This window comes from Lasioglossum baleicum, chromosome 15 (genome assembly GCF_051020765.1).
Source record: "Lasioglossum baleicum chromosome 15, iyLasBale1, whole genome shotgun sequence".
NCBI classification, from domain to species: Eukaryota; Metazoa; Arthropoda; class Insecta; order Hymenoptera; family Halictidae; genus Lasioglossum; species Lasioglossum baleicum.
The window spans coordinates 5,212,549-5,225,884 of record NC_134943.1 but is presented as its reverse complement, the minus strand read 5'-3'; the positions used below and the strand labels follow the sequence as shown (position 1 = coordinate 5,225,884).

At 47.7% G+C, this 13,336-nt stretch overlaps 2 protein-coding genes across 6 annotated transcripts in view; both read right to left on the bottom strand.

Annotated features, from left to right (window-relative positions):
* LOC143216634 (colorectal mutant cancer protein) overlaps positions 1-10,572 on the bottom strand; it is a 59,804-nt gene extending 49,232 nt beyond the window's left edge. For both annotated transcript variants that reach the window (XM_076439896.1, XM_076439894.1), the window contains exon 1: positions 9,759-10,572. In XM_076439896.1, the coding sequence (XP_076296011.1) occupies positions 9,759-9,868 (110 nt within the window). In that variant the 5' untranslated portion in view covers positions 9,869-10,572. The remainder of the gene's footprint in view (positions 1-9,758) is intronic.
* A 506-nt stretch (positions 10,573-11,078) lies between these two features.
* Positions 11,079-13,331, bottom strand: Ude (Uracil-DNA degrading factor). Of its 4 annotated transcripts, none has more exons than XM_076439901.1 (4): positions 13,162-13,329; positions 12,417-12,805; positions 11,615-12,340; positions 11,079-11,527 (listed from the first exon to the last, which is right to left on the bottom strand). In XM_076439901.1, exons 2-4 carry the CDS (start codon positions 12,758-12,760, stop codon positions 11,254-11,256), a joined length of 1,344 nt encoding a protein of 447 aa, XP_076296016.1. In that variant the 5' UTR covers positions 12,761-12,805; positions 13,162-13,329; the 3' UTR covers positions 11,079-11,253. The 4 variants fall into 4 exon arrangements, with proteins under 4 accessions (XP_076296016.1, XP_076296015.1, XP_076296014.1 ...); XM_076439900.1 differs by having other exon boundaries at positions 12,417-12,799; positions 13,162-13,316; XM_076439899.1 differs by having other exon boundaries at positions 11,080-11,527; positions 12,417-12,762; positions 13,176-13,331.
* Positions 13,332-13,336: the final 5 nt, after the last annotated feature.

Below are 13,336 nucleotides of genomic sequence, written 5' to 3'. Positions count from 1 at the left end.
GATCCGGCTGCGAACTTTCTCGCTGGAGGACGAGTCCTTGGATTCGCGCGTCGCAACAATGGGGCGACACTTATTGGGTCGGTAGCTGCATTGTGCGTTGCTTTTGTAACCAGCTCGCCGGCTCGGCAGAGGAGAGCTTTCCGATACAAAAGCGCCTCACATATACACGCTCGCAAGTTGCTAAACAGCGAGCTACAAACTACAAGGTCGTTGTAACGCTAGTCGACCGTTTTCTGGAGAACAGTGTAACGGCGTAACATCACGCTGAGACGTCCACTTTCGCCCATCGGAAAGGGTTCTCTCGTTGTTCGGTGCGCGAGTGCGGCCCATTGTGAAAATCATTTCACCCGTGGAAACGCCCATAGAAAGGCAAAACATCCCCCTGCCTGGCACCTCGCTCTCTTTTTTTATCGTTGCTCCCTCCCTCTCTCACTGTCTTTCCAACCGTCACCCTCGCACTTATTTCGCAGGAAACGAAGTGTTCGCAGAGCTGACCTCGACACTTGGTCCTCGTTAACACTTCACCTAATGGGAGCCTATTAATCCATCGTACTAAACTCTACTAAATATGAACAACTATGCAAATAATCAACAAGCCTCACCAATCCCAAAAATCCCTCTTTTTCCACAAATTCGCCAGGGCTTCTTGACCTTCCGGGAATCGAGAACATCTCGCCAGAATTCTGGGGCTTCCACAGAAAATGATAAAGGAAGATCGAAAACGCGAAGGCAAAGGGTCAGCCGGTGAAAAGCGACAGGGTTGTTCAGCGTTAAGCGCATGTTCCGCTCTATTTGGTTGGCGCCCTTCAGGGCTCCCATGAAAAGACTCCAGCATCTCCTCCAGGCAATCCTCCCTTTTCAGAAGACCGGGGTTGGGGGCTGTTCCTGTTGGATACGTCGGAATAGGTCCGCCATTAAAAACAAAAAGCGAAGGCGGCGAGTGAGTGAGAGAGAGAGAGAGAGAGAGAGAGAGAGAGAGAGAGAGAGAGAGAGAGAGAGGAAGAGAAAGAAGTGGCGAACCTTCGGCGAGCGGCGTGAAAGGGGAAAAAACGGCGGGGGCAGAAAGGAAACATTACCTAATGCCGTGTTTTCACTGGGAGAAACCGTGTTTTACCGTCAGGTTTCGCTCCCTCGAAACACCCGGGGCCCGTCTGCGCTTTGTCGTCTGCCAACCGGTCGCCGTTATCTCCTCTTCCACGGCGTCTGGCGCCTTTGTTGGGGGCCAAGTTTCGAGGGGTTTCGATTTCCGAGTAATCAACGGGGAAAATCGGAGAGAGCCAAAGCCTCCATTCGCTGCGCACAGCCTCCCTCAGACGCGGCGCCCCGAACCCCGGGGTTAATTGTCGGCTCTCCTCGCGTTTTCGATAACCCCGCGATGGAATACCGAAGAGATAGATCAATGCTTAACGGGCTGAATGCGTTCGATGGATACTTTATCACGCGCTGAAAGAGAGACCAGTGGAGTCTGCTCCCTTTGGCACTGTTCTTCCGACCCGGTCTCTATCAGCGTTAGAACCCTTGATGAAAACGCACGAGCTACCGATTCCGCGTTCTCGGATTCAATAGCGGGCTACAGGGAGCTCTAACTTAAATATGGGAACAAAGTGTCAATTGCATTGACACTCGTTTGTACAAATTTATGGCAACGCATCCGCGTCAGAAACGGCTTCGCGCGACATCAAACAATCGCATCGACGCGGCGCGGCGGGGCGTAGCGCGAAATCATTCTAATTGTCGGGCGCCCCATAAAATCGTTGGAAAAATACGAACCGTCCAAACTACGAATTCGCAATTTAGGGGAACGCTGACAGCCGGCGTCGCATCTATCGCGGAAGAAATGCGCGAAAATTTACCAACGGGACTGTGCGTCAGAGGCGTGAATAACGATAACCGGAGGCTGCCGTGCGATTTCCAAATTTATTGGACACGGATTGAACCCCGGACAGCGCGTGAGAGCTTGTCTGACGAAATTACGAGGATCGAGAGCACGTGTCCGGTAAAAAAATGGTGCTCGGAGAATGGAGAGAATAATTAACGGCCGGAGGGACGATGGCTGGCGATGAACTCGATAATAATTGGCTGTCTAATGAAGAGAGGAATTCCCAACTTTCTGTCCTGCCCTCTTCGATTTTAATTCCCGGTGACTAGCCTCGGTGAATCTTGACAATAAACCATGACAACCGTGAAAATGTAATTTCGATATTGTTAGTACAAAACATCTTCGATTATCCGGTCCTCTGACGTCTGAATACTTTATTGTCTGAACAATTTCCACCAAGAAATAGTTCGATCGAAAACTATTCATACACACGATGTATTGTAGACACAACTCAGGGAGGATCTAGATATACAAGTCCGCTGCAGAAACAATTATGGATTGATGTATCTCGCGAGACGTGCCATCGTCTTCGTAGTTCCGTCAGCTTCGCCGGGCTCGACATCGATTTTTATCGAAGCGGAGCGTCCCGACGTCCGTCTCGAACGGATAATTAAGCATCAGATGGTATCGCCGCGGATGATTTACAGCCCCGGAGATCAATGGTAGATATTTCTCTTTCTGCGCGATGGAACACCTTTTCCGCTTTCTCGCCCTCGCCGTCTAGGCACGCGAAGAAGGTCCGAACGCCGCTAAAAATCATAGTCCTTCCGTTACTATAATTTAAAGATCCCCTCGACCCTTGACACTCGATTAGCCGCGCGCGCAATACGTTCGCGGATTCCACCGCCTCACCTGCGCAGACGTTCCTGACCTATCCTGAACCTGTACACGCAAACACATCGAGCGAAGCATTCCGGAGGAATTCCATTTTAAGACACCAGACTGATTTTCGTTGTCAGTCAATTCGACTGTCGCCAGTGCTATGTATAATACGTCCACGAAGTATTTCTATAAAATTTCAAATCGTAAAACAATGATTGAAAAAAGTTGACTGACGTGGTAAAGAACGCCCGGAAGGAAGCGAACTGGAGCACCGCCAAATTTACGAACCCATCAAAATTCCAGAAAGTTTCCCCGCGGATTTCTTGGTTCAGAGAATCCGAGTTCCCCGAAGCAACTCCAGTTTCACAGTCGGCGATCGACGCAAGCTGGATATTTACCGGCGAATGGCGCGGCACTTGCTGCAAACTCTTCCAGGAGTCGAGCAGAGAGTCTCATTCTCAACTGGAGCAGTTCCTCGAGCCCTGTGCAACCCTTTCGAACACCCTTATTTTGCGTATTCTCCTGCTCGAACCGTTTCCGCGTGGCTTTTCCGGGAGCAAAATCTCGCGAACCGCGGGGAACTGGTTAACCGCTCGAAGAAAGACTCTCGAATCCGTATCGCGAGGAATATTCCGCGGATTCTGGTTGGCAGACGCTGGCTATCTAGGATACCCGAAGCGTCTACGACACCCTGGGGTTGCTCGCGAAGGGTGATCGCGTTTTATGGCAAGTGAGTCACACACCGAGCGGCGGCCGACCCTTCCTTTCGTTTTGCTGGCACGATTACTCCGCGGAATCGGCTGCGTTCGCAGATCCCTCCTCCGCTCCTTTACAATGAAATTACACTCGTTCCCGTGGAACAGCCCTTCGCGTTTCGTTGCCACGGGAAATCCATAGCGCGCGGAAATTCCGCGCGGAGGCAGAATCGCATTTTGCCCACTGGAAAATCGTCAGATCAGGTGCTGCACACGCCGTTAAATCTTAGGTTGTGCATCTATGGTTATATATGTACGATTTTTAACCCTTAGCAATCGAGGGGTGACTCTTTACATTATTAAACATGTTGGTCTGCGTTAGGTAATCAATTAATACACATTTAAGTATTATACTGCATTATACCAATTTCATATCCATAAAATGAAAAAATCATATACAATGGAATTATTTTAGGTTGGAATAAATCTTTAATTTTCAAGTTAAAATAGCTCCGTCTGCAAAGGGTCTTCTCTAGAAATAAATCTTATTCATTGAAACAAGGATCTATTTCATGAGCCCGGAAAGATAAAATTTGACCTCTACAATGTTAACGTCTACCCAGCTGTTAAATATTAAAGAACAAGATAAAAACGTTGCGTCACAGGGTTGCCGCGTATTAATTCGGATTAAAGGTAGCTGGGATGAAAGGGAATTCAACAGTTGGAGCGGATCGATGCGGTGGAGGGCCGTGGCGCCTACAAGAGAAAAAAGGGAAGCCGGCGCTCATCCAATTACGAGACAAACGTTTCCGGGGCGTGACTCTGTCATTATTCGATTTAAAATCCGTGGCAAACAGCACTGCTATCGACTGACTAGTCACGCGAGCAAAAATTCCCGATTTACCATCATTTTAACAGCCTTCGTCGCTTGACGAGTTAACTAACCAACTATCCGCCAAAAATGTCCAACAAAATCAAATTGTGTAGATAGCTTTATCAGCGAAACTGGAACTGGTAAATTAGACTTCCTGTCTAATTAGTGCTGTTTGTAATAAAAAGTAGGGGGGGCCGAGCAATATTGTCTCATATCGGAACAATAGCGTCTAGTTCCAGTATAAGGGGTTAATCGCGAGCTAGCTCCGGCCCGCCTCGGTTTTCGGTAACGAGATTTACCCCTGTCCCAAGGAGGAACCCACCCCCGCAGTCGTCCTTCTACGAACAGCCTTAGGATCGTTTGATCTTGGCTTCGACTACGTGCGGCGGCATCGCGAACAGGGTAGCATTTATGCGAAACTTTGCCTTCGCAACCAAGGGAACATGAGCGCAAGACGAGGAGAGGGTGGGAAACACCAAGGGAGGGAAAAACGAGAAAGAAGAAGAGTAAATGGGAGGCAAGAGAGACGGGGATGGAAGGAGGAGTAAGAGGGAAAATAAAAAACGCACGAAATAAGGGTTGAAAGGGGAGGCTTACGGCCGGATTCATTGGCCGGGCACAGAGACCCCCGAAGACTTAAGCTACAACAATTACGTCGATGTAAATATTTGATCGTCCTATAAAGTCGTGTCGATTTATTAATTAATGCTTCAATCAATGTTTAAACTGCCTGGAGTTTATTACCCAAACGAATTATGCTATGCTATTCTTCATAAGCGTTTGTATGGTTATAGCTATTTCAAAAAGATTGAGACGTACTATTTCTTCAATGATGCCGGACAATACAATTTATAAAATGTGCACCTGGTCTTTTGGAATTGAATTTTTTTATTCATTATTTTCAAGTTCGAATTTCGATGCAGGTACATGCGCGAAAATACAATGTACGCATTGAAGGTAATAAAGGGCGAGGATCCCGGGAAACCGAGGACCACAATCACGAAGACAAGAGTGGAAAGGGTTGGAAAAGGGCCGGGAAGGAAGTCGAAGATGTCGTGAGGTGGAAACAAGACGCACAAGGGAGGAAGTCGCGTGAGTATGCACTTGAGCGTGTTCGGTTTCGTTCGCTGCACCCGGCTGGATGCACACGAGTACATAGTGCACGAGTTTCGAAAAGGGTGCCGAGGCCGTTGCTGGGCTCGGGGCCACGCGAATCTCGTCATTTTGAGCCTAAGGTTAACGAGGCTGCGGAAGGGCGGACAATAATGAACCGCGAAAAGGAAAGGAAATTTTGCTTCTCTGAATTTCGACTAATGGCAGTCGTTTGCCTCCCTCCTACACGGCCCCGTCGCGTTTAAAGATGGCAGACGGGTGGGGGTGCTCGTAACCATTTTCTTTCTTCTTTAGTGACACGAGGCAACGGGATCACGTTGCCGGGACAGTCCCTTTCCATGTCCAAACAGTTGTCAACGTGATTGCGTAAGATGGCCTTGCGAATGAAAGCAGACGGTGTTACCTGCTGCACCGATCCTGAATATGGATCCGAATTAAGGCCGATTACGTAGCCGATCATTGAAGAATCAGACTCATAGTTGAAGTAATGGGGCTGCATAAGGGTGCGCTTGCACTGGAAAGAGGAGTCAAATAAACTTATTTTTAGAGACAGTAGCCTTTCTCCTTGCTCCCAATTCGAATCTTCGCGGGCCAGTGCCCCACAGAGCAACTTGTGGCCCCGTTAGGGTATCGAGGCTCCTCGGGGCAACCTCATTCTCATTCGCAGAGCCCCGTGGAATGTTCCCCGACGTGCGGAATAATCTCGCGAGTTATCGATCCGTGAAACTGATTCACCGAAAGAAGTCGAGGAAGGGAGGAAAAGAGAGGGGGAGAGAGAGAGAAGAGTACATATTCGTATTCCTATTGCCTATTTCTACGATATATCAAAGCGGAAAAGGGGATGCCGTGGTAATCGCGAGGTAAGACAAGGGGAAGAAACGTTTCGGGGGAGCATTTAGAGGTAGAACAAGAAGGGTGGGAAGCTCTTCGAGGCTGTAGAACGATCTCTCACCGTGGCGAGGTCTGGAGTTACCACGGCGCGAGACAAGGAGAATCGAACTTGGTCCATCTTCTCTTTCATTTTCTTCTTCTTCTTTTTCTTTCTTGCCTGCCTCCTGTTCCCTTTTTCATTTTCATCCGACTCGGATCGAGCCCCTCGAATTACAGAGAGCCTTTCCTATCGACGAGAACACCGGGGCTCTGTCTGTCTGTGCATACAACGGAAATTGCCTGAGAACCGTCCTGTCTCTCGAATATCATCCTCCGCGGCCAAGATTTTAATTGGCCCGCGTCACGTTCAACCCGGTAAGCCACGCGAAATTAAATGAATACTCTTGCCTTGCTCGTAGCAACAAGCAACCACGATGGTCCAAGAGAATGTACACGAGCCAAAATATTAACCCGACTTTGTATACTACAACTGCATCAGTCCGAATTTACATGGGACTGAGTTTGTGTTTTATTCTTAACATGGTCGCTACCACTGATTCCCCGTCTACCTTCACTGTTCAAATGTTTTATCAACACTTCCAGTCCCAGCACAATGGCCTTAAAAATTCCATAAAATAAAGCCAATTTATTTAGAGAGAAAGTACATTTTTAATCTGTTCGCATTTATTTAATAAGCTCTTCGGTCTATCGGTTACAAAACGGCTTGTGTATCGTCGTATAATAGGCTGTACCAACGGGGTTGCTAATTCCGTCGAGAGGAAATGTTAATTTAGGGTGGACTGATAATTCCCGCGCAACGATATTCTATTCGACGAAGCATCGTGTGGGTCGGGCCAGTCTCCGCGGCGCAAAGTGTAATTTTTAAGGCGATAAAGCGGATAAATTGATGGCTGCTTAACGAATCCACCCCACCGGCGATAATTATCGATGAGACGGGAATCGATGTAACGAGAGGGGCGACCGTTAATTATCACGCACGTGGATGCGTGCTCGCGAGCGCGCTTTAAAACAATCGATGGAACTTGTTACGAGGATCATTCGCCGGGGAGCGAGATACAATCGAGGGCCCGATCGAGGCCCGATAAATCTTCGATTTATCGTCTTAACGAGAGACCCCGCGGCCCCGATCGAAATGGCCAGATGGTAATCGGGTAATTTTATCGATCGCCGTGTGAATTCAAACTCGCCGGATATGCATACATACACTCGAGGCTCCCGTCGCGCGTCCTATCGACGAGACACGAAAAAGCTTTTCGAAACCCCCGACTCTACCTGGGAAACTAAATGAACAAAACGAAAAAAAAGAGAAGATGGAAGAGAGAAGAAAGAAACGGGAAAGCGAATGTCGCGCGAACAAGAGAGCAGTTCCACAGCTCGAAATGTCAATAGTGCTGCGCGTTGCTCTGCAACGTGGATGCTTTTGAGAGAGGGTTTGCACATACACGCGCGCGCGCGCGCTCGCTCGCTCGTCACGCACCACTTCGGCCAAGATGACAAACTAATCGTTCCATTCAGCCCTGAAATCGAAACCCCGCACGAGAACCGGGCCCACAGACTATTCCGAATTCCCGTAATTACCGCTGGCAATAATGCTTCCGGTGTTACGTTAAACGGGGTTGTTAATCAACTCTGAAACGCATCTACCTCCTTAACGAGACTCGTTACTGTGACACGTTGATTTTTATCCTAATTCACGTACGAGATTATATGTTTTATTCAAATGTACATTGTTGATCAATTGAAACTACAGCATTAAAACAAACCTAACATTTTCAAGAAATTCTAATCGTCCATTTCCCTGTCCGTTTCCCAAAGTTAATTGCTCGTAACTAACTACTATAGAAACGGTGTTCACTCCACCAAGTTTGCCAACCGATTACAATAGTCCGGCCACGTTGATCGGTTCGAATGTAAGTAAACACAGGTGACTAAGGACCAACGCGTAGCCACAATGGAGGATAAACACGGGACATGTCGGGCGGCTTTCGTGCATCCGCCAGTATCCGTAACATCCCTCTTTGTATATTCAAAATAAATACTTCCCCCCCTAAAGGAACGAGCCGCGTTTACACGTAGGGGAGTATCTGCGCTGCTAGAAGCGCGCTGTCCTTTTAGGACCTCGGCAAAGTAAACGAAAAGTTCGACGCTTTCTATGAAGCGGTTCACTCTTTTCCCGGTAATTTTCACGGTGTCTTAGAATTTCGTGGACCAGCAAACCACGGGATATAGGGATTCGCTGTAAAAGGGGGGCCACGCGTTCTGGCAGGTGCCTAACTCGGTGTTGGTGTGCTTTTATCGCGATCCGAGCGCTTTGACGCGAAATCTCTAGCTGGTTTCGACCGGGCAACAAAGGGAGCACGACTGGCAACCACGAATCGACGGCTAATTTTCGCGAGAACGAGATCTGAATAGTGTAGGTCGCAGCGGTTGGAATCGTATGCGTCGAAGAATGGAGGGACGGAGTAGGAACGGTTGAATATCGGGGAAACAGTTACGCGTTTAATGGAAAACCACCGTGGTTTGCGTCGTCGCACGAGGATCCCCGCGTATACATACGCGTACACACCCCTTGCATTATCTCGCGGGTTTTATTCATTCGTCGTGGATGGAAGGGCGGGGGAAAAATAAGAAGGGAAAAGGAAGAAAGGAAGCGGAACGCGCGCGCCGAGTTAACTCGCCGCATCGCGGATGCTTTCAGACCGGCTAATTAATGGGGGTTATAATTAAAACGTATGCAACGGGCAACTTTAAAACCGAGCATTGTTTCGCCCGGTGAAATCGGAATTTCTCGCGTGCACGCACCGAGCTAGCTTCGTGCCGTAAACGAAACCGAGGGTTTTTCGTTGCTTTCGAACTGTGTCATAAACTCCGTTACGAACTTAACGTAATTGCAGAGCAAAGTGTGACGAGCAGCAATTTTGCGTTTACCCTACTAGGCGCTGTGTTTCGACGTTTAATTCAGGCGAGCTTCGAGCGAAACGGCGGAAACCGCAGTGGGCTGCGTTCGAAGCGAGAATGTTTAATAGTTCATGTGCTGGAAATGTCATTCGAATTGGTGAAGTGGTTTTTCAAGCAAACGTATTTCAAACGAAATATATAGTCCTTTAAATAGGAAAAATAAAAGAGTGTTATTTTGTACCCCAAATATATCTTCGCAACAAAATATTTGATTTTGAATGCATGGAACAACGCAAACCCACCCTGTTTTAACTCTGAACGTATTACCAGCGGTCAAATGACCAGTCTTACATTTCTCATTGTACAATTGTTGAAATTAAAAAGGTATATCCATTAGAAACTATTGTATAAATGTCTTCATTCAGGCACAGGATATTAAAAAAAAGAAAATCCTTACCCTCAGCAAAGAAGTTTCACTTCAAAAAAAATTATGGCAGATCTAAATTCAATCTTGCAATTCTCACAGTTTGTTGTTAGTATCGGATACGTTTCCTGTAAAATCGTAATATAATCCGTGGCCGCTCACCTGTCAATAAAACCGTCTCCGTCGCCGTCGCATGCTTGGAACAGCTTCCTGACGCGTTCCTCGTCGCAGATGGAGCCCGCCTCACTCTCTGCATCCGCGATCTGTGACATCTTCACTTCACCTCTTGGCCCATCGTAAGACAAACTATCCGCGCACTACCCGCCCGTTTCGTGTCCATCTTTCCCCTCGATTCGATTCTACTAGCGGCGTCCTGAACGAGAGCCGTTTTCCTTTTATCCAGCCACCCGCATCTCTACCCGACTCTCGAAAAAAAACAAAAACGGGACTCTCTCTATCCCTCAAACAAAGAGTCGTTTGGCCCGCAGAAGAAACACGGCGAGTATGGATCGTTATGTCACGTGTTGCGTTCGCGATGATCCCCCGTTAATCGATCTCGAGAATCGCATTACCCTGGAACCGAGGATATCTCGCGATATCCGCGATATCTCGTTGCGGAGGTCTACGAACCACGATGGAAGTGACGGCTATTTTTAGGTTCCCTTGTTCCCGAGGACTCGGCTGGCGCATAGAGCATAAACAAATCTGTGCGTGCCATTCTCACGCGAACGCCTATTTCTCCGGCTCGAACGCGCACCTAATCGTTTAATCGCAACGCGAAATGTTCCATCGGGCCCGTTCTTTCTCAACTTTTGATCACCGAACAAAAGACGAGACAGTATCGTCGCTCCCGGTGCGATCGCGACTCGCACTACGGACACCCGTAACCGCCGTTTCCAGTGTCACCGAGTCACTAACCCTAACCTCAAAACCGGACCCGAGGCTCACCCACCCTCGCGAGCCGCACAGCGGCAATAAAAACTATCGATTCAGGAAGGGAACGCTTTGAATCCTCGAGACATCTTCCGGGGACTCGGGGAAGTTTTGAAAATGGCGCCACGGGTCGATGAACATAACCTTAAAATTGGGAACGAGGCCGCAGACGAGGTGTAGGAGTAGATCAATCACCCAATGTAATTGTCTGTGTTACATCCTACCGTATCGGTCGGAACTCATATTGTGAAACCGTGAAAACTAATATCACAGACCAGATGTTGGAGTAGACCAGTCATCTCATGCTGTTTCGTGTCGCACGATCTGATATTCTGTTATATTCTCCAGAATTTTTTCAAATCAATGAAGATAAAACAGAGTTTCAATTTAATCACAAACTTCAACACGTCGCGCCATCTTCGTATTCTCTTCACAACGAAGATAACCGATCGATCAACAAGCTTCCATTACTGATGGCAAGATGACGCGGCGACCTCAGCGACAAACTCTGTAACCGAAAGTGACCCGAGAGACTCCGCGAGATTGAATAAAGCTATGTATCTGAATATGGAAAAATAACATATTTTTATTCATGCCATCAGCGTCACGGACGCTCGTTCACACAGAAGCGTAACAAAAACCACTTTGCACATTGTACATAAAACAGCAACGTTCTCGCGTTACTGGCTTGAATATAAATAAATGCGTCGCAGTATATCCTTATTTATGACTTGAACTTCTCGTCCAGTGTAGGCAAAAGCTTCTTGAGTGTCCCTGTATCGTGGCTGAACGCCCACATGATACATTTGGTGTGCTCTTCGGTTGGCAAGCCCTCTAATTCACCATCAGCCTGGAACCATTTGCTGCTGTTCTCCTTGATATCCTTCAGCAGACCCTGAAGCTTCGTGTTTCTCTCTATATCCCAAGTAACAGTCGAGGACTCCGAGACTTTCGCGTTTCTCAGCTTCTTGTAATCTCCATCTACGTCCTCGTACGCTCTGCAAATCAATGAACATTCATCATTAGACTGTGCTCTATTCATTATCATTCACAGGTACATGATACCTAGCAAAGCTCCCACTCACTTGAGAAACCCGTTGTCCTCGATCTTATAACTCTCCGCCAAAGGTTTGAAAGCTCGCACCAGATCCAAAGCCAAGTAGTTGAAATTCTCATTGGCCCTGCCGTTCAGTTTGTAGTCCCTAATCCAGTCCTCGAACACCACAACGGCCTCCTTCATGTTCTTGATCTTCTGCTCGTCCTTCGTGATGGATATCACGCGGTTCGCCCTCATTATCAAGCCAGAGATCGCGTGGAACTGGTAAGTCACGTCTCTGCCATCCAGAGATTGAATACTCTTCAAGGCTCTCTCTTTATCCTTGAAGCTGAGCCCACCTTCCTCTTTCTCGCCCTTGCTCCCTTCGCTAACTTTAGCTACCTTCCTCTCCGGCTCTTCGTCCTCCTCGTCGCTGCTATTAGAACTCTCGTGGCTTCTCTTCAAGCTTTTCTCTTTTTCGTCAATGTCCATATCCTCGTCGTTCCCAGATTCAAATTTCTCCTCCACTTGAGAGATCAGCTTCTTCACTTTAGTCGGATCTGGACTGTACCCCAGCATGATGCACTGAACGTGTTCCTTGGAAGGCAGCCCGCGGAAGTCGCCAACGTCCGTTTCATACCACTGTATGTGCTCCTGCTTGATCTTCTCGATGATCTCCTTCAGCTTCCGGTTCCTCTCGATGTCCCACGTGGCCCCGCCATTCACCTTCACTGCTCGCATGCTTTTGTAATCACCTTTCTCCTTCTTATACGCCCTGGAAGATCAAGAAACGGTTATTCAACTCTGGCAATCATCATTGCTGAGAAGACACATTTCTAAAGATTCCATACTTGTAGAAGTCCTCGTCCAGGACATCGTACTTCTCAGCAAGGAGTATGTAGCCTTTCACTGTCTCGATCGGCAAGTAAGGAAGGTTCTCTTTGCCGCGGTTGTTGACCTTGTAGTCGTTCAACCAATCCTCGAAAACCTGCAGAGCTTCTTTCAGGTTTGCCAGTTTCTCTCCGTCTCTCGTGATCTGCAACGTCCTTTTCGCGCGACTGGCGAAACTCGTGATAACGTGGTACTGGTAGCTGATGTCCCTACCTTCTAGCACCTTCAAGGTGTCCAGCGCCTTCTTCTTGTCCTTGAAACCCATCCCGGTATCTTCAGACTCCGAGGACTTCGTTTTCGCCATGACTGGAAGCAACGCAGATCAGGATGAACTTCTGGATTCCTGCGGCTTTTAAATTCTTAGACCTTCTAGATTTTTTAGGCTTCCAGGTTTTTAGAGCTTTCAGATTCTTAGAGCTTCTACATTTTTATAGACTTTCGATTATACATTACTATTCTATACTTGGGGCGCATTTAGCACACGCGTGTCGCGCGATCAGAGTGATCCATTATCAGCAAAACCAACGAAACGGAATGAGCGAACGAGACCGTGACGCCAGTGAACACTTTTGTCGTTGACGTAGTTTCTTTATTACAGAAACTATACGTAGAGAGATCGATCGAGTCTACAAAAGCTCTGTACTCAGAAAGCTCAAACAAAACCATATAGAAGATACCTAAGAAAACCATCTTGAAAATACTCACTGAAAAATACTAACTTAATAAATCCACTGGTTGCTCGGCGCACTAAACGGTGAAATCAACAGCACTGTTCACCGCGGTTCAATGAGTGTATTCGACAACAAGTTGCACGGCTCATAGACCAGTGTCTTCCGATCGCTCAACTGAGAATGGTAGATCCAGGAGTCGGCGACATCCA

Excerpts from the sequence above, each read along its gene's own strand:
- Ude (XM_076439899.1), bottom strand. The coding sequence starts at position 12,760 with ATGGCGAAAACGAAGTCCTCGGAGTCTGAAGATACCGGGATGGGTTTC. Across the intron at positions 12,341-12,416 it reads CTGGACGAGGACTTCTACAA|GGCGTATAAGAAGGAGAAAG; the intron begins GTATGGAATCTT and ends TTGATCTTCCAG. Across the intron at positions 11,528-11,614 it reads GAGGACAACGGGTTTCTCAA|AGCGTACGAGGACGTAGATG; the intron begins GTGAGTGGGAGC and ends ATTGATTTGCAG.